Source organism: Erythranthe guttata, chromosome 2 (assembly GCF_056151865.1).
Source record: "Erythranthe guttata isolate IM_541 chromosome 2, IM_541, whole genome shotgun sequence".
NCBI classification, from domain to species: domain Eukaryota; kingdom Viridiplantae; phylum Streptophyta; class Magnoliopsida; order Lamiales; family Phrymaceae; genus Erythranthe; species Erythranthe guttata.
In genome coordinates, this window is record NC_142534.1 from 2678176 (window position 1) to 2700766 (window position 22591).

The following is a 22591-nucleotide window of genomic DNA, read 5'->3' on the forward strand; positions in this document are numbered from 1 at the left end:
GGTTGCATTTGGACGGAAGAATTTAGGAGTGTTAAGGAAATTTCGATTCATAGCAACATATCCTTTGCATAAGTCGTAAATCAAACATTTCTGAAAATTCAGCATGTATTTGAAGAAACATATACAATACAGTACAACCAATTCAAAAATCGTAAAAAATATGTTTCTCGTATGCGTATCCGACGAGAATAATATGAATTCATCATAGGTAATCTTAATCTATCATATTTCAAAGAAGGAAGCAAATAATTTATTTCTCTTCTGTTTCGGATGGACTCGACTTTTTCGATTTTTTTTGCTTTCCTTTTTCTGAAGACGAACGATTTTGTGAGAAGTTGGAGAGCCCTTGTCTCAATGCACCTAGATTCACACCATTGCCAACCAAGATGCTCGTAACACCCATTTTAGATACCTGTACGTATATATGATAATTGCAGAATTAAAAAAAAAATGATAACATTCAAGAAGAGAATAAATAAATAACTACTAAGGAAGAGAGATCTTACTGCATTGATGTTTCGATCCTCGTCGTCGAAAAAGAGCATTTCATTGTAAGGAACACGAGTCTTCCTATGAATTTTCTCGAAGTGTTCAGTCTTGTGGGTCCAACTAGAATATATCTCCTGAAATTATTTTAGAAAATATTCAGCACGAGTCGGCACTTGCAAATAATGTTCGAGAAATCATTCTCAACGCTATGCTATAAACATTTAAAATGAGCGTATAGATTCACCGAATACCAAATGAATTACAAATTTAATCACGATTCGTAGCAATGCCGAGAGAACTAATTTACGAACAATACTAAATTTTATTCACTTTCATTTCTTCAAATAAATCCTAATTTTACGAACAATGCATCATTTTTATTAGCTTCGTCATTTTTACTAGCCTCGTATTAGACTTCAACCACGGCTTTTAGATACCATTACACACATAAATATGTTGATACGCGTAAAATATGCATGCATCTATACACGTGTATGGTTATATATAATCAGGTGTAACACAGAACAAACTCACTATAACAACAAAGGCATCTTACAACTTAGCTTTGTTACTCTCGTGAATTTCGGTTATTCACGTATATAAATAAACGCGATTTTGCTCAGTCAATGCCGACAGATACACAGAGTTATCTTACCTGAGTAACAAACATCGATTTAATCCCCAATTTATCGAGAAACGCGTTTGCTATATCGGGAGTGGGCGATCTTGAGGCAATAGCAACATCAACTCCTCTATCCTTTAGAGCATAGAGAACCCCCTTTGCTTGAGGGTACAATTTCGGCATTTCACGCTTCGAGCGGCATTCGCTGTACATAATCCAGTTAATAATCTCCGAATCGATCGACAAAATAATAATAATAATTAATAATAAAGGAATACATAAAAATCATTTCTGGGATTTCTTAATTCAGTAAGGCCTCGTTTGGGGTTTCAAAAATTCCCCCCCAAAAGTAATTACAGAAAGCTAACAACAACCCCAATAAGAATTCACCATCGAAAGACTGTGAAACTCTGTAGATTTTACAAGTGCTTGGAGAAAACCAGAATCGATTAATTTGAAATAGAAAGCAGAAAATTAAAATTAAAAAAAAAAAGAAAAAAAAAAGGGAAAGAGAGGTGGGGGGGAAGTACGAACCAGTAGAAAGGCCAGAGAGTGTAATCGAGATCGAAAACGACGAGGCGAGGCAGCAACTGAAACAGACCTAGAATTTCCATTGCCTCGTTCTTCACCCCATCTTCTCCCATCTCTCTATCCCTGTTTCTCTCTCTAGGTTTTTCCGTTATTATGTTTTTATTTAAAGTTTTAAACAAATATTTTCTTAGATGGTGTTAAGAAGTTCCACTTAAAATCATGGGCAAAATACGGAGTGAAATGTGAAATTACAAAAATACTCCCTGTACTTTGGGGTATTTGCACTCGGCTCCCCTGTGAAATGTCTAATTGTCAATAAACCCACTCGGATAAAAAAATTAGCAAATACCACCCTATGAAAGGAAGTCAATGACAATAAGGACCCTACGAGCGAATCGTGGGATACACTCGCGGTTCATGCAGCAGGGCGTGTGTTTTAGGACATTTTAGGACAGGAAAAGACATAAAACCCTTCAAAAAAATCAAAAAACCCTGGTTCTGAACCCAGAAGATGGCGTCGAGGGCGTCGTCGAAGGCGGCGGGGAGTTTGTTCTCCGGCGCGAGTCGGTACTCGACGGAGACGACGACGGCGGGAAAGTACTCGGCGATGTCGTTACAGAAGTTGTGGAAGATGACGGTGGAGGCGCTGAAGAGGACGAAGTCGCCGCCGTGGAGGTAGACGACGAGCGGCAGCTTCTTCTCCCCACGCACCTGCCCCACCACCGGCTCATCTTTCTTTCACCCCGACATTCGCGTAGTACAATTCTCCTCCAATTTCACTATTCCTATGGCAGTGGATCTGCAATTTGAACAAAGACGGTGACGGCGGTGCTCGACGGTCCAGAAGGCGGCGGTGGTGCTAGACGGGCGAGAAGGCGGCGGTGATGCCGAAGTTTTTCCGGGCTGGGAGGTGGGCGGCGGAGTGAAACGAAGAAGATCTGAAGAAATCTTCAATTTTTGTCCCTTATTGCAATTTTGGAAATTTTAAAATTTACAATTTGGTCCTATAAATTATAGTTATTTATAATTTGACCACTCATCAAAGAAATAATTTTTGCTTTATTTTTTATTAAGGACAATTCTGTCATTTCACGTAAGTCAACGAGCCAGTGCACACAAAGGGGCGGTGGGCTGACTAAAACACAACATAGGGGGTTATATGCTAATTTTTTTTTCCGGGGGGTTTTTTGCTTCCGAGAAATAACACAGGGGGGTCTATGCAATTAACTCCTATTTTTTTGTATAAAAAAATCCCTCATTCTTAAGTATATTTAACACTGTAATAATGTTTTAGCAACCTATCTCTCGCGAACGGTAATTATACTCGTGCATCAAAAACAAAAATCAAAATTCTAATTTATATGTAGTTACTTCTTCGATCACCGAAAAAGACTATATATATATATATATATATATATATATATATATATATATATATATATATATATATATATATATATATATATATATATATATCTATCTATCTATCGACTTTGTTAAGATGTAAGAATTCACCTAGAGAGATGTTTGAGTTCTTGTTGGTGCTTTGCTTGAACGATGTTGAGTCGAGTTTGGCAAGCTCGAGTAGAATAGGGTTCATGTATTGTGGATTTTTCGTATAGACTTGTTCGATAAACCATCTTGCATTTGGCCTTTGAACCCTCCAATGAATCGGGAGCTCCAAAGCTAAGCATGCCAAACCATTAATAATAATAAAATATCGTCCTCATCATCAATTCGATCATCGTCGAGTTTTTTCCGCAGCAAGTTGGCGGAAAATTCTCTTGCGAGCTCCAATGTCGTCTCGCCACGTGTCATAAGAAACGATGTTTCGTAAAATTGCAACAGTCCTTTAGTACTATTAATATTGTCTCCAAGACTCGCCTTAAAAGAATCACCCGTCTCGTTCTTGAAACTATCAAACACATCTGCGAAATGCATGCAAATCGGCTTTAATTAGATGAAGTGGTCATTCAACACATAATACGATGTAAGTATGTATAAATAATAATTTACCTTGGGAGACGCGAAAACCGTGTTGTCTGAAGAGTCGGAATGCAAGTGCCGCCGAGTACAAATTATCTCTTACATCATAATACTTGTTATTGTTGTTATAAATATTGCCATTAATTAGTTGATTATATAAAGAGAATTCAATATTTGTTTAATTTGTTCCTCAAAAAGATAAGAAATATCAAGCATGTACAAATTATCAATCAACTCCAATTTGTGAATTAATATTTGTTCATCCACTAATAACATCATCTTCACTTGCTTCACCAACTCACTACCCCTCTTCAAATATCTCTCTTCCTATATATATATATACAAAAAACATCAAGCATATATTAATTATATTGAGTATACTCTTACATTAAAAAATAACTTTAATTTAATTTAGTTACATATGCATGTCTTCATAAATAATTGCTTGCCCATAGCACATGTAATTATTTGTTCAATATTAATATGCATGCCTAACTTTAATTAAACAATAACTGATGTATTGTCTGTTTGATAAAAGTTGATATCTTTCGGACTAAAGATCACGAAATTTGGTAAAAAAAAATCTAATGAAACAACCCGCAACCAACTATATAGGTGCACTAGGTAAATCTACACTATTGTATAATAGTTTGCAAATCATACGAGCAGGGGTGGTCCCAGGGGGTTTTGGGTGGGGGGCTAGATATTTTACACAAAACGGGTACAAACTATAGAACATTCCACGAAATCTAGATGATTATGTTGAATTTGACACTATAAGGGTGTATGTGTAAGAAGATTCATAGTTGAGGGGATATATGTAATTATCCAAACAGGAGTTTTTTTTTTTTTTTTTTTTTTTTTTGTAATTTGACCATACCTTTGGGGTTGGTTGTAATTTACCCTATATAAAATTATACATATTTGACATAACGTTGAAATGTCTTATATTATGTTTAATTGCAAATACCTCCCATGTAAATACAATAATTGTCAAATAACCCTACCCATTTATACATATATATCTATACAATAGGCTGGAATAGCAAATCCGAAAACCGATTCTTGACTCGACAATGCTGAGTTCCGTACCCATCTCCATGCTGGTATATATAGTGCGCAATTCTTCCTAAATCGACCGCAATCCCAACAAGATTCCTCGGCAATGGCGAATCTGTGATAACTCGTTCTTCGTTCATCATTTTCCACGTCTCGTAGATAAGAAACTTTATATATTCACGCGCCTCATCTGTACGAGCACCCGTCTCATTCATGTAGCACTGAATCGCTTTTGGCACATCACCTCTTTCCATCTCATCCTAATTAAATTTTTTTTTATATAATAAAAGATACATAAATATGAAATAAAATAATATTTTATTTCATAATACTAACCGGCGATGTTCCAAGATCGTTTGCGAGACGAGCAATAGTGCCTGAGAATCGAACTACGTTGTGATATAATTGATCTTCGTCGTACAAACTTTGTGCGGCCACTTTTTGTATCGGATTAGTGATGAGAAAATACGCATGGGATAGCATTACGGGAACTGATATCGAAATCCATGCTTTGCTCATGTATTCCTCGAGTGTCGGTTTATGTCCTATCGAGTACCATTTCGCCTCTTGTAAATACGTTGCGCATAAATCCGCCCACTGCAATATTATATATATTTTACTTAATTAAATAATACAACTAGAAAATTGTATTAATTTAGCAGAATATTAAATTATCAAATTAATAACTTAATATATTTGCACGAGTGGGGATCTGAATAAATCATTATTTAAGTGATGTTATTAACTGAACAAATATTAATTGATCGAGGTTCTGTCGAAAATATATATACCGATTTTCTTAAGTAAGGAATGATGAGAAATCCTTGTTCTTTGAGAACATCATAAGCCATCTCATTGACGAAGTTGTTCAGTGCAAGAAAACATATTTGCATGTACTCTGGTAGTTGGTCCATTGCACCAATATCCCATCTGAAATTAAAAAATAAAAAATAAAAAATTAAACAAATATAATATTTATATTTACAACTTAATTATAAATTGTTTAAAATTCTTATTACCGTTGAATCACTTCATTGAAGAGTTGCAATTCTTCCAAAGTACCATAAACATCAAACATGTCATCAATAACTGTGACAAGTGAATTGACCTTTGTGCCCATGATTCTTGAATATCCATATTGAGGCTGAAATAGCTCTCCAATGGTTAATATGTAACTCTCCACAACTCTATCCCTTGCAAATGGAAGCTTCTCTGCTAGCCTTGTTTCTTTCCACCAACTATACATACATACATATATATAATTTATGGAAAACCCCTGAATTGCCCTTGCAAACTTTAAAGAAAGATACAAGGGCAAAATTGGTAAAAGGAGGGCTAATTTTATCTTGAACCTCTGAAGTGACATTAAAAGCTCACACTTATTTTGAAACAGAAGGAGTAATTATTATATATTTAATATTAGTTAACGACAATATATATATACCTTGAAACATGTTTGAGTTCTTGTTGGTGTGCAGCTTGAACAATGTTGAAGTCGAGTTTAGCAAGCTCGAGAACAAGTGGATTCATGTCGGGTTTTTTCTCGTATACTTGTATGAAGCATCTTGCGTTTAGCCTTGGAGTCCTCCAATGAATTGGGATCTCCAAAGCATGCCGCACCATTAATAATAAAACATCCTCCTCATCGTAGATTCGATCGTGGTCGTCAAGTTTTTTCCGCAGTAAATTGGTCGAAAAATCTCTCGCGAGCTCCAATGTTGTCTCACCACGTGTCATAAGAAAAGATGCTTCGTAGAGTTGCAACAATCCTTTCGTGTTCATATTTTCTCCAAGACTGTCCTTAAAAGAATCTCCCCTCTCGTTCTTGAAACTATCAAACACATCTGCATATCAGATGATGGTCATTCAACAATATATATATATATATATATATATATATATATATATATATATATATATATATATATATATATATATATATATATATTTATATTAGTACGTACGTATGTATACCTTGGGAGACGTTAAACCCGTGTTGTCTGAGGAGGCGGAATCCAAGTGCTACAGAGTACAAATCATTTTGGTGGTAATATTTATCGAGATTACGATATAAAGAATTCAAGATTCGATCGATTTCACGGTCAAAGAGATAAGATATATTAAGCCTCTGCAAGTTATCAACGAAATCGAGTTGGTGAACAAGATCCATTAACATAACTTGTTCCTCCACCAACATCTTCACTTGCTCCGTCAACTCGAAAGCCCTTTTCAAATATCTCTCCTCCTATACATACATAAATAAATAAATAAATAAATAAAATCATTATGCATATATACACAGTTCACATAAAATTGCACATATAAATTATTTATATACATGTACCTTGTATTTACTATTCAACGATTGAAGATAATCGAAACCCCAAAGTGAAGGCTTGTAGTTTCCGGTTCGTCGAACAGTTGGATTAATGACGGGATCATCGCAAACGGCCTTTGCATTGTATTTTAACGATGAACAATTAGGCTTTATTACAAGGGAGGGCACAAAACACCCTTTTAATTGTTTTCTCGTGCTAAAGGAAGAAATGTAATTTACGGGATTGTTCGAAATCGCTAGTTGCATTATAATGCTACACATTTTATTTTGATGACAAAAAAATATATGTGTTTGCTTTTACTACGGTGCCTAAGGTTAGCTTTAGATTGATATATATATATATATATATATATATATATATATATATATATATATATATATATATATATATATATATATATATATTTTAATTTTTAATTTTTAATTTTTTTTTTGTATAATATGATATTTCAATATTGGATTTTCCATCCTTCAATCAAAAGTGTTTGTAGGGAACTTTAATTGACAATTTTGTCCCTTTGATTGGTCTATTATTTAAAAGTAGTGTGGTTCGCGTTTTATAGAACTTAAAAAAATGTGGTAACTAAAACTTGTACATTGTGGGGCTTTATAAAAGATTCCAGATATACGTCACGATCAGTAGTAGTACATATTTTTTCGTAATTTTAATAATATTAAAAAGTAGTAATTCACATTTTATATAACATGAATGGTAGTTTGGGAAGTTTGGCCCTTTGAATATGATATGTGCTACTCCATTTATTCCATAATATCTAGGGGTGTAAGTTGGAATCGAAGTTCCAATTTCCGTTGGTTCCGATTCGAAAAGTTCCGATTTTGAAACAATTTTTTTCACAATGGCTTCCAAAATTCCGATTTCCGAAATTTTCCAATTTTTGGATTAGAATTGGAATTATATATAAAAAGCAAAATTGGAATTTTCCATTTCCGACCCGATCTAATTTCTGAAATTAATTTTGAAAAATTCAGATTTTCTTCCGGAAAATAAATAATATATATTATTTAATTTAATTTTTTTGAAACAATAATTTGATCTATGTTATGTTTTATGATTTTCACATATTGAATCGTTGTTAGAAGTTTTATTGGATATTATGATGTGCTTTAATTTTATTTATTTTTTTGAACGGAAATTTAATAGTTATTAGCTTTATGTTTAGTAATAGTTCGTTAGAACCATATCGGAATAATGTATCCAATGCATTATCCCGTTAGAGTTTTTAACTACGTTTCAGGGGGTGAGTGTAATTATCGATACCATAGAGACCTTAAAATTATTTAAGCATACCTCAGGGATGTGGGTGTAATTTACCCTAAGATATAAATGTATTTATAATTTTGGAAGCTACGTTTTCAAAAAAATATGTTCACATTGTTTTTATTTTAAGGGTAAATAAGAAAATGGTGTTAAAATAAGAAATTTACAAATTTAAGGAAGTAGATGTAATTATAAAACAATTAGGGGTTTCTTTTGTTATAAACCTTACCTAAGGGGCCGATTGTAATTTACACTTGATATTTGATTCGATGAAGTTTTGATTGGTAAATTACACCCCCACCCCTGAGGTATGCTTAAATAACTTTAAGGTCCTTGTGGTATTGATAATTACACTCACCCCGTTGAAACGTAGTGATAAACTCTAATGGGATGATGCCTTGGATACGGTATTACGATAGAGTTCTAACGGACTATTGATTTCAGGAAGTGGTGGAGACAACAAAGAGTTATGGGTGATTTAAGAAATATTGGGGGAGCCATGTCACCCCATAACTCCCCAAAACTCTATGTTATCCCGTTAGAGTTTCTAAATACGTTTCAGGGGGTGAGTGTAATTATCGATACCGTAGGGACCTTAAATTTATTTAAGCATACCACAGGGGTGTGTGTAATTTACCATATATATATATATATATATATATATATATATATATATATATATATATATAAAGGGTTTTTTGCAAAAATCACCCCTGTGTAATCTTGAATAGCTGAAAAACCCCTCGTGTTAAAAATATTAGCAAAAAACCCCCTGTGAAAAATAGTCAAAGCCAAAAAAGACCCTACGAGCTTGATGTGTTATACACTCGCGTCTCTTGCGACTGGCCGTCTGATTTTGGAACTTGAAATTAATTTTTTTGAAATTTTTCATAATGAAGTTTTCAGAATTTTCAATTCAATCCCTAATAATTTCAGAAAAGCCCTCTCTCCAAATTGCATAGGACCAAATTGCAATTTTTATAATTTCTCAAACCTCATCTTCTTTCTCCGTCTCCTTCTCAGATCTGTTCCTCGCCACGAAAAAATAAAAAGAAGCAAAACAATATCAAGCAATTCATCTTCATAAACAACCCGTTTGCAAAAGAAGAAAAACCAACAATCATCTAGCCCGGATGATGCCGCCTCCAAACCCACCGCCGACGAAGAGATGAGAAGAATAGGGTCGCGACCAAAAATCTTGATTCAAAAGAAATCTGGAAAAACCCATCAAACATAAAACATAATTTCTTTTTGGGGTGGGAAGGCAGGTGGTGCGGTCGTGGTGGTGAGGTGGTGGTGATGCGGATGGAAGAATTTTGGGTTGGGGGAGGAGATGATGGCCGTGGGTTTTCTTCTTTTTCATTCTGGTTTTTTTTTTTCTTTTTGTTTTTTTCTAATTATATTCATTTTGCATTTTTATTTATTTATAATTGAAACATAAATTATTATAATATGAGGGTTAATTTAGTCATTTCCTATAGGTCAACTGCTAATTTCGAAATAAGGGGCAGTGTGCTTTGTCAAAAATAATATAGGGGGGTTTATGCTAATATTTTTAACATGAGGGTTTTTTTACCCATTGCAGATTACACAGGGGGTCTATGCAATTAGCTCATATAAAAACATCAATCATATATTAATTATATTGAGTATACTCTTACATTAAAAAATACTAATGAATTAAAAATCAATACATACTGATATAAACTAAATGTGTTTAATAATTACCTTATATTTACTAGTCAATGATTGAACGAAATCGAAACTCCAAACGGGAGGCTCGTAGTTTCCAGACCGTCGATTAACACTAGTAACTAATCGAGCCTCATCACAGTTAACCTGAGCATTGCACTGTAATGAACAAGGCCTAATTATTAATTTATTTTTACTGTTGAGAAAAGAAAGAGATTTAATTGGATTATATTTAGGAATTTTGAGTGGGCAGATAATAAGAGTATTAGTAGACATTATAAATAATATAATCAATATTGTTTCTTTCTCTCTCTCTCTCTTTTTTTTTGTTTGTTTCTTGGGAAAAGAGGGCCTTCTATTTATTTATAGATAATTTCGAACCTTCATAACTTTAATTTAATTTAGTTACATATGCATGTCTTCATAAATAATTGCTTGCCCATAGGCCATAGCACATTGCATGCCTAACTTTAATTAAACAATAACTGATGTATTGTCTGTTTGATAAAAGTTGATATCGTTCGGACTAAAGATCACGAAATTTGGTAAAAAAAAATTAATGAAGGAATCACGCAACCAACTATACGCACTAGGTAAATCTACACTATCGTATAATAACTTGCAAATAATACGAACAGGAGCGGCCCCAGGGGATTTTGGGTGGGGCTACATCTCTTGTTTTTTTGGAGCTAAAACGGAATAAAAATTTAACTTTTTGTGCTATAGTATATAAATCAATAGATAAATAACACACAAAAAAAAAAAAAAAAAACAAACACGTGAAAAGATGTTTCCTGCATACATACCATGGGTCCCCCCTGCATACGAGAGACGTAACCTAGCGACCGGTGACAAAGGGGCTTGAACCTGGGTCAATTGACACACAACCACTTGCTCCAACTGCTAGATCATCCCTTGCGGGACGAAATTTGGTAAATCAATTGTATAGAGAGTGGTGTATGACTATTACCTATTTTAGAATCTCTATATTCGTCGAGATTTACATTGATTACTCAATTACTATTTCTGATTTACATATTTTCTTTATCTATTTCGGGAGAATATCTTTGAATGCTCTTCTTCCAACAACTCTTCTTCAGCTCGCTGTCGTCTCTTGCATGTTAGGATAAGCTGGCGAGCTCGTCAACCTCATATCCCAAGGGCATCGTTCAACGAGTTAAGTACTAAGGAGCTTTTTTCAGGTGAGTTTGTAAAGAGATTTTGTCTTTGACGTGTATTGGGTTGGTAGACCCAATAAATCTCTTTCACCTCGTAAGTTTTATCCTTATATTGTTTAATAAGCCCAATACAGGGAGTTTGACCGAAGTTTGCCAAAATGACCCTCATCAAATAATAATAAAATATCATCCTCATCATCAATTTGATCATCATTGAGTTTTTTCTGCGGTAAATTAGAGGAAAATTATCTTGCAACAATCATATTTTTATTATTTCGTCACAAAATTGTAACAATCATATCTTTTAGTATCGTCTTCAAATTGCCTTAAAATCACCCCTCTTGTTCTTGAAAAAACTATCAAACACATCTAGGCCATATAATGCAAATCAATTTTAGATAAACTGGTGGGTTATTCAATAATATGTTGTATATATAAATAAGGGCAAATTCCAATTTTCCCCTTATACTTTGGCTCAGTATCACTTTACCTTCTTGTACTTTCGATTGCATCGATTTGCCTCCTGCACTTGAAAAATTGTCTCAATGTGGCCTTCGCTGTTAGTTGTCAGACATTTAACCGTAACACCGTTTGATCTAATCTCTGAAATTACAAAAAAATCACCTCTCCCAGTTTAAATAATTATTAAAAAATAAAAAATAAATAAAAAAAACCAAAAATAAAATAATAAAAAATTCAAAACCACGAGAAAACATAGTCCACGACGCGCCACAATTTATTTTTAATTTTTTAAATTTTTTTTTAAGAATTTAAAAAAAAAATTAATAATTATTTAAACTGGGAGGGTGATTTTTATTTTTTTTTTTGTAATTTTCAGAGTTAGAACAAACGGTGTTAAGGTCAAAGATCTGAAAACTAACGGTGAATGCCACATTGAGACAATTTTTCAAGACGGGGGGCAAATCAATGCAATTGAAAGTATAAGGGGTAAAGTGATATCGAACCAAAGTACAAGGGGAAAAGTGGAAACCCTATAATTAATCAATTTTATTTTTAGTTATATATATAACTAGGCTTGTAGTTTCCGGTTCGTCAAACATTCGTTGGATTCTGATCATTAGAAACCCTAACGTTGCATTTTATTAAGGGTAATTTACACCTACATCCTTGATGTATGGTAAAATAACTTTAAACTCCCTGTAATATCGGTAATTACAACCAGCCCAGAAACATTGTCAGCAACCGTGACGAAATATTAATACATTTGATAAATTATTCCATTAGGGTTCTAATGAACTATTAATTTCACGCAATGGTGGAAACAACATAGAGTTAGGGGGTGACATGACTCTCCTAACATTTCATAGTTCCTTATTATTTTATATAAAATTTATAATTTTTCGTCTATGGTAGCATTAACAGCCCCACGCGAAATAAATATAGTGCATATCGGTTCCCAGTACATGAAAATCTTGGCTCCAGTAATTGTTTCAGGGGTGTAGCTGTAATTACCAATACCACATAAATCTTAAAGTTTTTAGCATAATTCAGAGGTGTATGTGTAATTTATGCTTTTATTCATCATGTCATGTAATAATTGATTTGAGTTTTCCTGATATATTTGTATGACAGTATATATATAACGGTAAATTACAAACCCCTGATGTATGGTTAAATTACGAAAAATTTCATCTTGTTTGGGTAATTACAAATTCATTAATTATAAATTTTTTTAAATGTCACTCTTATGGTTTCAAATTTAGTGGAATCGTCTATATTATATGGAATATTCTCAATTTTGCACCCATTTTATACCATTTGAGCTCCACATTTTGAAGTAAGATGATCATAAGATGTGTTTTTCGGCTTGTATATATCAGATTAAGGTGCATCAGAAACTGTATTTTTACACAAAACGAGTACAAACTATAGAACATTCCACGAAATCTAGATGATTATGTTGAATTTGACACCATAAGGGTGGAGGTGTAAGAAGATTCATAGTTGAGGGGGATAGATGTAATTATCCAAACAAGAAGTTTTTTTCGTAATTTGACCATAAATTTGGGGGTTGGTTGTAATTTACCCTATATATAATTATACATATTTGACATGACGTTGAAATGTCTTATATTATGTTTAATTGCAAATATCTCCCATGTAAAATCAATAATTGCCAAATAACCCTACCCATTTATACATATATATCTATACAATAGGTTGGAATAGCAAATCCGAAAACCGATTCTTGACCCGACAATGCTGAGTTCCGTACCCATCTCCGTGCTGATATATATAGTGCGCAATTCTTCCTAAATCGACCGCAATTCTAACAAGATTCCTCGGCAATGGCGAATCTGTAATAACTCGTTCTTCGTTCATCTTTTTCCACGTCTCGTATATAAGAAACCTTATATATTCACGCGCCTCATCCGTACGAGCACCCGTCTCATTCATGTAGCACTGAATCGCTTTTGGCACATCACCTCTTTCCATCTCATCCTAATTAAAAAAAAAATTAATATTTATATAATAAAAGATACATAAATATGAAATAAAATAATATTTTATTTCATAATATATACTAACGGGCGATGTTCCAAGATCGTTTGCGAGACGAGCAATAGTGCCTGAGAATCGAACTACGTTGTGATATAATTGATCTTCGTCGTACAAACTTTGTGCGGCCACTTTTTGTATCGGATTAGCGACGAGAAAATAAGCATGGGATAGAATTACGGGAACTGATATCGAAATCCATGCTTTGCTCATGTATTCCTCGAGTGTCGGTTTATGCCCTATCGAGTACCATTTCGCCTCTTGCAAATACGTTGCGCATAAATCCACCCACTGCAATATATATTTTATACTTAATTAAATAATTATACGATTAGAAAATTCTATTAATTTAGCATAATATTTAATTATCGATTTAATAATTTAATATATTCGTCACGGGTCATGGTCTGAATTAATAAATTATTATTTAAGTCAGATTATTAATTTATCGAGATTCTGTTGTAAATATTATACCGATTTTCGTAAATATGGAATGATGAGAAATCCTTGTTCTTTGAGAACATCATAAGCCATTTCATTGACGAAGTTGTTCAGTGCAAGAAAACATATTTGCATGTACTCTGGAAGTTGGTCCATTGCACCGATATCCCATCTGAATTAAAAAAAAAAAATATTAAATTAAAGGGCAAATTACAACCATCTCTAAAGTATGATCAAATTACGGAAAATCTTTCTTGTTTGGGTAATTACAATCATCCCCTTCTTTGAAATATTATTACATAAAATTTAGGGTAAATTACACCAACACCCCTGAGGTATGCTTAAATAACTTTAAGGTCCATGTGGTATAGATAATTACACACTCACCCCCCTAAAACATAGTTAGAAACTCTAATGGGAATAATGCATTGGATACGTTATTCCGATAGAGTTGTAACGGACTATTACTTTTATGTAATTCAGTTATTTACCGAACATAATCGTATATTCAGTTTGGTAAACGGAATGAAATGTTGGCGTACCGAATTTTCGGTTTGGTTTTAACGATTTAACATCCCTAAATTTACCTCTTGATGGGTATTTCCGTAAGATAATAATACACTGTTGAGTGGTGGCTATAATTACCCAAACAAAAGGGGGATTTTCGTAATTTGTCCATAACTCATGGGTGACCGTAATTTGCCTTAAATTAAACGAATATTTTAAACGTACAAATTAATTATAAATTATTTAAAATTCAAATTACCGTTGGATGACGTCATTGAAGAGCTGCAATTCTTCCAAAGTACCATAAACATCAAAAATGTCATCAATAACTGTGACAAGTGAATTGACCTTTGTGCCCATGATTCTTGAATATCCATATTGAGGCTGAAACATCTCTCCAATGGTTAATATGTAACTCTCCACAACTCTATCCCTTGCAAATGGAAGCTTCTCTGCTAGCCCTGTTTCTTTCCACCAACTACATATACATACATATAATTAATGGAAAAACCCTAAATTGCCCCTTACAAATTTTAAAGAAAGATATAAGGTTAAATTGGTAAACAAAAAACAGCTAATTTTATCTTGAAACTCTGAAGTGACATCAAAAGAGAAACTTATTTTGAAACAGAAGGAGTGATTATTGTATTTAATATTAAATGACAATATATATACCTTGATACGTGTATGAGTTCTTGTTGGTGTGCAGCTTGAACAATGTTGAAGTCGAGTTTAGCAAGCTCGAGAACAAGTGGATTCATGTCGGGTTTTTTCTCGTATACTTGTATGAAGCATCTTGCGTTTAGCCTTGGAGTCCTCCAATGAATTGGGATCTCCAAAGCATGCCTCACCATTAGTAATAAAACATCCTCATCTACGTCATTGTAGATTCGGTCGTGATCGGCAAGTTTTTTCAGCAGTAAATTCGTCGAAAAATCTCTCGCAAGCTCCAATGTTGTCTCGCCACGTGTCATAAGAAAAGATGCTTCGTAGAGTTGCAACAACCCTTCCGTGTTCATATTTTCTCCAAGACTTTCCTTAAAAGAATCTCCCCTCTCGTTCTTGAAACTATCAAACACATCTATATATCATATCAGATGAAGTGGTCATTCAAATATATATATATACTAGTGAGGAGCACCGCGCAAGGCGCGGTGCCGGTGCTCGGATGGGCGGTGCTGATTAACAGGAACGTTCCATGCTAGATTATGCAATTTCTTGATGATTGCATCGACTTCAGCAAAAGGAATTTCGATAACTGATGTTTCCTTAACCAAGTACTAAGACTGAAGAATGTTCTTGTAAATTACGGTCAATACCAAATATGCTTTAGGTATATAAGCAGTAATTTCAAATACAAATGTTAATCATACTGTCACAACTCTACAGATAAGTCACCCTTACTGCCGTACCACCGTACAAAACTGTACATAACCCGTGGAACAACAATAAATGACAAATAAAACATCTATTGGAAACAATAACCCGACATAGTTGAATGAAAAATAACAAAATAATGTCTTCACATATCTACGATAGAAAATAAAAAATCTATAACTAAAACATTGATCAAAGGGCTCAGTTCATATCGAAGAAACACGACCGTAACCGAGTTTGAGCATATCAAACTGCATTACGTGAATATCTCGTCCCAAACTGCATTAAAATTTTCAAATGGTAAACCAAAGAAGAGGCTTACAGCATATCGCTCTTCTAGTGGTCTAAGCTCTCTCGATAGGATTGAGTCTACAACTACCATGTCTTAAATTAACATTGATCTTTCTAAAAGAGTGTCATTTACACAGAAAAAGATCATAAGAAACGGCTTCGCGAACATAAAGAGAGGAAAAAAAGAGCGAGAAAAGAAAAAAGGGAAGCAACTCGACGACATTCGGTAATTCCGTAAAGAAGAAGGAAAAAAAGATTACAGAAGCACAATTTTTTTGAATTACTTCATTGACAACAAAAGTTCATCCACAAATCAATGGAATGATTTACCTTGGAAATTATCGCAAGTCTTTCAAAGATTAGTGCTTTCAATAGGATAGTCAGATGTAAGTCTATGTTAGCCTAATCAAAACACCTGTTTTGCAATAATATAAATAAATTATATCAGTACAAAGCATACACAGAAGAACTACCGAAGTGAGCAACCATTGCATGTTGGGAATTTAAATCAATAGAAACAAAGATAGCACACCTATCTGACCAAGCAGCTCAACTTTGATTCCATTGTGCTCTACTTTCTTCCCTGAAACTGGTTTAACAGAAATCTGAAAACATGCTGAAAACATGACATGGCAAGGTATCACCATGATTAGATAATCGAATCTGAAATAGCTTTGAACCTAAATTGGTAATGGCAATGTTAATAACACCACAGCAAAATACCTTCCCATATATGTTTTCGTGATTGTGAAAGAGTGGGACCATTACTGTTTGACCATTCTCCGTCTTCATTGACACCTACAGTAACATTTATACAAGCAACAAAAAAACGATGAGTATGTCCTACCAGTATGTCATACATGTACTCACAAAAATAATTCAAGAATTTTGTCGCGCCGATATGCGACAAAAAAAACTACAGATATTTGCTAACAATGAAAACTGAATACCTACATCTACAATCACCACTCAGTAGACACGATTATGCACTAAAAACAAGTGCAATTGGAAGGAACAACATAATTATAACAAGCGAGACGATAAGCACGCATACAATGCTAATCCGAATGCTAGAGCGATTAGGTAATATATGGTAAACCTTTTTTACTCTGTAAAGAAGATTCTAAAAGTTCAGCGGAATTCTAGAGGATAAAACAAACCTGCTTTCGAGATTTCGCACCCGAAAACATAAATGAAACATAGCATGCCGGCTTAAATGCTCCAACTAAAAAAATATAAAATAAAAATTGACATGTTCTTCAATGACAAAACAGGACCAAGAACAATAATATTTAAGAATGTCGAGCAAGGGTTGAAACTTTACCATTGCTGAAAATTAACTCAAAATTAAATCAAATCACCAGCAGAAGCACCTGCAACAAAATTATTTCAGAATTATAACTGGATATGAAACAAATCCACGAAACATCACATCCAAAGAGCATAAACACTGCTCAATAATTCGTGAATAACATAAATGAGCCGACGACAGCACTGACCTCAGCTACTGTCATAAAATGGACGCGGCAACGCCGGCTTGCCTCATCTTGTTCAAAATCCTGTTAATCAAGTCGTTCAATTTGTCGATGCCGGTCTCGACTTCCGAATATCAATTTCCATTTCGCGCAGTGCTCCAAAACGGGGCATCGATGGAGGGCAGGACGGTGCGGGGGGGGGGAGGGAAAGGGGGAGGTGGGCAGCTCGGAATTCTTGAGATGGTGGACGGATCCGAAAGGAATTATCGGAATTTCTGGATGTGGAGGAGGAGGCGCGGCGACGGGGCAGGTGGGGGAAAGATGTGGTGGGAAGCGACGCTAGCGGCAGCGGTGGCGGGCGGTGACCGGGGCGGCGAACGAGGAGGCGGCGGCGGCGGGCGTGGAAGTGGGCGGGAGTCAACGATTGCAGGCCTCCCTCTCCCATGGCTGTGTGGAACAAAAGGAAAACCTGCTGTGAGAATTGGTCGGCAAAGGAAATCGAAATGGAGGAAGAAAAAGGCAGGGCTCTGAGTGGAGAAGAAGAGGGGCGGAGCGGCGGTCAACATTTGCGGCGGCAAAAGGGAAAGAAGAGAAAAGGGGGAAAAAAATTAAAGGAAAAAGAAGAAGCAGGTCGATCGTGCATTTTCTGGAAGAAAAGGAAAAAGAAAAGAAAGTTGCACGCTGATTGGTGGATTGAAACGAAGCGGCGCCGTTTCAGATTAAAAGAGGCCAAAAATAAAACGTAGAAAAATAGGGGGGCGAGAATTGGGGGTTATCAACATATATATATACTTAATATATATATATATATATATATATATATATATATATATATATATATATTAGTACGTACGTATACCTTGGGAGACGCTAAAACCGTGTTGTCTGAGGAGGCGGAATCCAAGTGCTACAGAGTACAAATCATTTTGGTGATAATATTTATCGCGATTACAATATAAAGAATTCAAGATTCGGTTGATTTCACGGTCAAAGAGATAAGATATATTAAGTCTCTGCAAGTTATCAACGAAATCGAGTTGGTGAACAAGATCCATTAACATAACTTGTTCCTCCACCACCATCTTCACTTGCTCCGTCAACTCGAAAGCCCGTTTCAAGTATTTATCCTCCTATACATACATATATATATATATATATATATATATATATATATATATATATATATATATATATATATATATATATATATACATATATATATATATACATATATATATATATACATATATATATATATACATATATATATATATATGTATATATATATATATATATATATATATATAAAATTGATATATATATATATATATATATATATATATATATATATATATATATATATATATATATATATATATATATATATATATATGTATATATATATATATAAAATTGTTATGTATATATACACATTTCGCATAAAATTGCAACATAAATTATTTATATACATGTATATATATATGTACCTTGTATTTACTGTTCAATGATTGAAGATAATCGAAACCCCAAAGTGAAGGCTTGTAGTTTCCGGTTCGTCGAACAGTTGGATTAATGACGAGATCATCGCAAACGGCCTTTGCGTTGCATTTTAATGATGAACAATTAGGCTTTATTATAAGGGAGGGCACAAAACACGCTTTTAAATGTTTTCTCGTGCTAAAGGAAGAAATACAATTTACGGGCTTGTTCGAAATCGCTAGTTGCATTATAATGCTACACATTTTATTTTGATGACAAAAAAATATATGTGTTTGATTTTTCTAGGGTGCCTAAGGTTAGGTTTATATTGATTTTTTTTTTGTATAATATGATATTATAATATTGCATTTCCATCCTTCAATTAAAGGCCAAATCTCACTAATAGTCCCTCATCTTAGTGTTTAGTTCCACTTTAGTCCCTTATGTCCCAATTGTCTCATTATCATCCTCCAACTCTACAATCTATCTCAATATAGTACTTCGGTGTATAATTTAGTTAACTTTAACGGAATCTTTTATTTATTGGATTAAATATTCTATTCTTATAATTATTTGTAATAAACTATAAATAAATTAATAAAAACTAGAAAACCATATATAATTGAATTAGTTCTTTAAATATTAACATAAGATCATAAAAAAATGATAGAGAATATATGTAGATGACATATTATAATTATTTAAATACGTTTCTAGATTCAAGTCATATATCCACAAAATAAATGATTCGTTTTATATTAATATAAATTAATATTTCATAAAAATAGTAGTTTTTTAAGTTATTTATTTTCAAGCTACATTTTTGTTGGTTGCAAATATTATTTTTAAATTACAAACTTTATTATTTATTGAAAAAAGTCATAATTTATCAAAAATAATTCTAACAATGGAATATTCCATTCGTTTTTAAAAAGATCCGTTAAAGTTAACATATTTATACACCAAGGGATGATAATGAGTTGAATTACAAAGATGAGGGATGAAAATGAGACAATTAAGACAAGAGGGACCAAAGTGAGACCAAATGTGAAGATGAGGGACCATTAATAAGATTTGGCCTCAATGAAAAGTTTTTATTTGTAGGGAACTTTAATTGACCATTTTGTCCCTTAGATATAAAGATAGGGCTATCTCGTACTCTTTGATTGGTCTATTATTTAAAAGTAGTGGTTCACGTTTTATAGAATGTAAAAAATATGTGGAGGAGCAAATATGCTAAAACTTGTACATTATGGGATTTATAAGATTCCAGACATAATTCACGTTCAGTCGTAATCCATATTTTTTTTTCTTAATTTTATTAAAATTAAAAAGTGGTAATTCACATTTTATATAACACGAAGGGTAGTTTGGGAAGTTTACCGCAATATATTTCTCTTTTGAGAATTTCCTTTGTCCATTTTCTCTGTTAGTTTAAAATTTCAATATTGTATTAGTTACATATTTTTTAATTGGGATTATTTTGTAGAACCCCCTCATTTCCAAATTATATAGAACTAACTACCAAGTGGATTACACTCTAAGAGAAACCCCCTAATTTTGAAAATATTTTGGCATACCCCCCTGGGCCCCTCTGAAGTACCTATAATACCCTTTTAAAATCAGTTTTAAACCCTAGACACTCACATTTCGGTCTCTCTTCTTCTCCCAGATTCAAAATTCCGCCTCCACAAACCTCCCACCGGTGAAATTGCTTCCCGGAGCCATAACTCTCTCTCCGGTGGTCGGAATTCGATGGTTTAACTACCGTTGGATTCCTCTCGTCGGGCTCTCTCTTTTGGTGGTGATTTCATTCAGTTTGGAGCGCAGATCTGTTTCTGTAATTTTTTTTCATTCGACGACGATAGTCTTGCCGGAGGTATTGGAAATCTTTGTGTTCCACCAGTCGAAATTTGACGAGCTACCCACCGTTGGATTCCTCTCGTCGAGATCTGTATTTTGATGGTGATTTTGTTTATTTTTATGTTACAGATTTATTTCTATAATTTTTTGCATTTGTGGGTGCGCGAAACTGTGGGTGGTTAGTAGCGGCGCCTAGGGTTTTGGTAGGAGGCGAGGGGGGTGAGGATTCACTGTATGTTTGATTTAAAATTTGTAGCATTTCCAAGCAATAACCTCTCTCTCTATCTCTCGATCTCTTAGTGTTTGTTGATTTTTGAGTGTTTTGATGTTTCTTCAAATTTTGTTGATTTGCAACTAAGTAATATTTTTTTGTTTTGATTTTGCAATTGCAGCTTATGAAAGCCATTGATCCTCTCCTTAAAGGTGTCAAAAATTTTGGTTGTCACATGTGAAACAGTGTTTGACAAACTGTATACATTACTATACATTGATAGTAATATTTAGTTATATATGCATATATTTGTGTATTTTTAATTTTTTATTTTTTTTGGTTCTGAGATGATTTATAATAAAAATATTGACATTTGTAAATTTTTATTGGGGTTTATGAATTTCTTTTGTATAAGCCAGTATTCGTGTGTGTATACAATTGATCGACTAAAAATATGGGGAAAAAAAATGAACATAACTACGAATTACTATAGGTACTATAGTTACATGTAGTTATTTTCAGTACATCAAACATATTATTTTGAAAATTAAAAAAAAATTAAAAAATTAAAAAAAAAAAAAAAATTATTTTTTAAAAAAAATTAAAAAATTAAAAAAAAAAAATATATATATAAATTTAACAAACAGGTTTATTATTATTTATATAAAAAAAAAAAGAAAAAAAAATAATAATAATAAATAAATCAGCGAAAATGATAAATACAGTACCAGAAATGCTGAATGCAGTTTGGCCGAAAATTGCATATAAAGGTAGTATAGTACTTTCCCTTCTCCCGAGGGTATGTCAAATAATGATTTGGGCTTGGGTTTATCCCTAGTTTATTTGGTGGCTAGGGGTATGTAAAATAACCCATTTTTTATTATATCACTATTATCTCTCAAATATTATTTATGCATTAATTAGTGAATTAACAAGGGTATTTTAGTCAATCAATATATATTCTTCTAAAATCAAGACATATTTATTGAGATTCAAATTCTTAAAACACGTGTTTCATTCGTGTGGCTAAAATTATCGACCCAATATCATACATATTTGACATGACTCGCTGCTTCAACAATGGCCAATAATTCTCCCATCATGTGCAATAAAATTGACCCGACAGGGGTTCTTATCAATTGAAACAAAATTCAGGGTGAAATGTTTATACTACGTAAAAAGGAAAATAAAAAATAAAATTTTATTAATATGGAAACCAATTAATTATGTTTCTTCCTTCAACACTAAAAAAA

General features: G+C 33.4%; 4 protein-coding genes across 12 annotated transcripts; all 4 read right to left on the minus strand.

Annotated features, from left to right (window-relative positions):
• Positions 1 to 87: 87 nt before the first annotated feature.
• Positions 88 to 1806, minus strand: LOC105949631 (Haloacid dehalogenase-like hydrolase (HAD) superfamily protein). The gene is made up of 4 exons (XM_012972944.2): positions 1646 to 1806; positions 1145 to 1316; positions 507 to 623; positions 88 to 412 (listed from the first exon to the last, which is right to left on the minus strand). The coding sequence occupies exons 1-4, from the start codon at positions 1753 to 1755 to the stop codon at positions 251 to 253; spliced, it is 561 nt and encodes a 186-aa protein (XP_012828398.2). The 5' UTR covers positions 1756 to 1806; the 3' UTR covers positions 88 to 250.
• Positions 1807 to 4642: 2836 nt separating this feature from the next.
• On the minus strand, positions 4643 to 10163 carry LOC148772113 ((-)-alpha-terpineol synthase-like). Of its 2 annotated transcripts, XM_088824273.1 has the most exons (8): positions 10033 to 10163; positions 7032 to 7139; positions 6662 to 6932; positions 6132 to 6531; positions 5707 to 5925; positions 5479 to 5617; positions 5024 to 5284; positions 4643 to 4947 (listed from the first exon to the last, which is right to left on the minus strand). In XM_088824273.1, the coding sequence occupies exons 3-8, from the start codon at positions 6882 to 6884 to the stop codon at positions 4654 to 4656; spliced, it is 1536 nt and encodes a 511-aa protein (XP_088680399.1). In that variant the 5' UTR covers positions 6885 to 6932; positions 7032 to 7139; positions 10033 to 10163; the 3' UTR covers positions 4643 to 4653. The 2 variants fall into 2 exon arrangements, with proteins under 2 accessions (XP_088680399.1, XP_088680402.1); XM_088824276.1 differs by lacking the exon at positions 10033 to 10163 and having other exon boundaries at positions 7032 to 7312.
• A 3078-nt stretch (positions 10164 to 13241) lies between these two features.
• LOC105949629 (terpene synthase 10) lies at positions 13242 to 19725 on the minus strand. Its single transcript, XM_088824292.1, has 7 exons — positions 19273 to 19725; positions 18645 to 18915; positions 15318 to 15723; positions 14902 to 15120; positions 14169 to 14307; positions 13725 to 13985; positions 13242 to 13637 (listed from the first exon to the last, which is right to left on the minus strand). Exons 1-7 carry the CDS (start codon positions 19525 to 19527, stop codon positions 13344 to 13346), a joined length of 1845 nt encoding a protein of 614 aa, XP_088680418.1. The 5' UTR covers positions 19528 to 19725; the 3' UTR covers positions 13242 to 13343.
• Positions 16114 to 18545, minus strand: LOC105961122 (vacuolar protein sorting-associated protein 26A-like). 8 transcript variants are annotated; one of them, XR_016033934.1, is made up of 5 exons: positions 17471 to 17628; positions 17034 to 17108; positions 16843 to 16926; positions 16641 to 16725; positions 16114 to 16298 (listed from the first exon to the last, which is right to left on the minus strand). XR_016033934.1 is itself a non-coding variant. In XM_088824309.1 (4 exons), exons 1-4 carry the CDS (start codon positions 17514 to 17516, stop codon positions 16703 to 16705), a joined length of 228 nt encoding a protein of 75 aa, XP_088680435.1. In that variant the 5' UTR covers positions 17517 to 17628; the 3' UTR covers positions 16567 to 16702. The 8 variants fall into 8 exon arrangements, 1 of the variants encoding a protein (XP_088680435.1); XR_016033935.1 differs by lacking the exons at positions 16114 to 16298; positions 17471 to 17628 and adding exons at positions 17635 to 17683; positions 17810 to 18545 and having other exon boundaries at positions 16383 to 16725; XR_016033936.1 differs by lacking the exons at positions 16114 to 16298; positions 17471 to 17628 and adding exons at positions 17635 to 17683; positions 17810 to 18543 and having other exon boundaries at positions 16567 to 16725; positions 16843 to 16899.
• Positions 19726 to 22591: the final 2866 nt, after the last annotated feature.

Coding starts and splice junctions, on each gene's coding strand:
- LOC105949631 (XM_012972944.2), bottom strand. CDS start 1,755: ATGGGAGAAGATGGGGTGAAGAACGAGGCAATGGAAATTCTAGGTCTG. Junction 1,317..1,645: donor ACTCTCTGGCCTTTCTACTG/GTTCGTACTTCC, acceptor GATTATGTACAG/CGAATGCCGCTCGAAGCGTG. Junction 624..1,144: donor AATCGATGTTTGTTACTCAG/GTAAGATAACTC, acceptor AAATAATTTCAG/GAGATATATTCTAGTTGGAC.
- LOC148772113 (XM_088824276.1), bottom strand. CDS start 7,286: ATGTGTAGCATTATAATGCAACTAGCGATTTCGAACAATCCCGTAAAT. Junction 5,285..5,478: donor TTCCTTACTTAAGAAAATCG/GTATATATATTT, acceptor ATAATATTGCAG/TGGGCGGATTTATGCGCAAC. Junction 4,948..5,023: donor ACGATCTTGGAACATCGCCG/GTTAGTATTATG, acceptor AAATTTAATTAG/GATGAGATGGAAAGAGGTGA.
- LOC105961122 (XM_088824309.1), bottom strand. CDS start 17,516: ATGCTATGTTTCATTTATGTTTTCGGGTGCGAAATCTCGAAAGCAG. Junction 17,109..17,470: donor GTGCGAAATCTCGAAAGCAG/GTTTGTTTTATC, acceptor ATGTTACTGTAG/GTGTCAATGAAGACGGAGAA. Junction 16,726..16,842: donor TGAGCTGCTTGGTCAGATAG/GTGTGCTATCTT, acceptor ATTGCAAAACAG/GTGTTTTGATTAGGCTAACA.
- LOC105949629 (XM_088824292.1), bottom strand. CDS start 19,527: ATGTGTAGCATTATAATGCAACTAGCGATTTCGAACAAGCCCGTAAAT. Junction 14,308..14,901: donor TTCAATGACGTCATCCAACG/GTAATTTGAATT, acceptor TTTTTAATTCAG/ATGGGATATCGGTGCAATGG. Junction 13,986..14,168: donor TTCCATATTTACGAAAATCG/GTATAATATTTA, acceptor TATATATTGCAG/TGGGTGGATTTATGCGCAAC.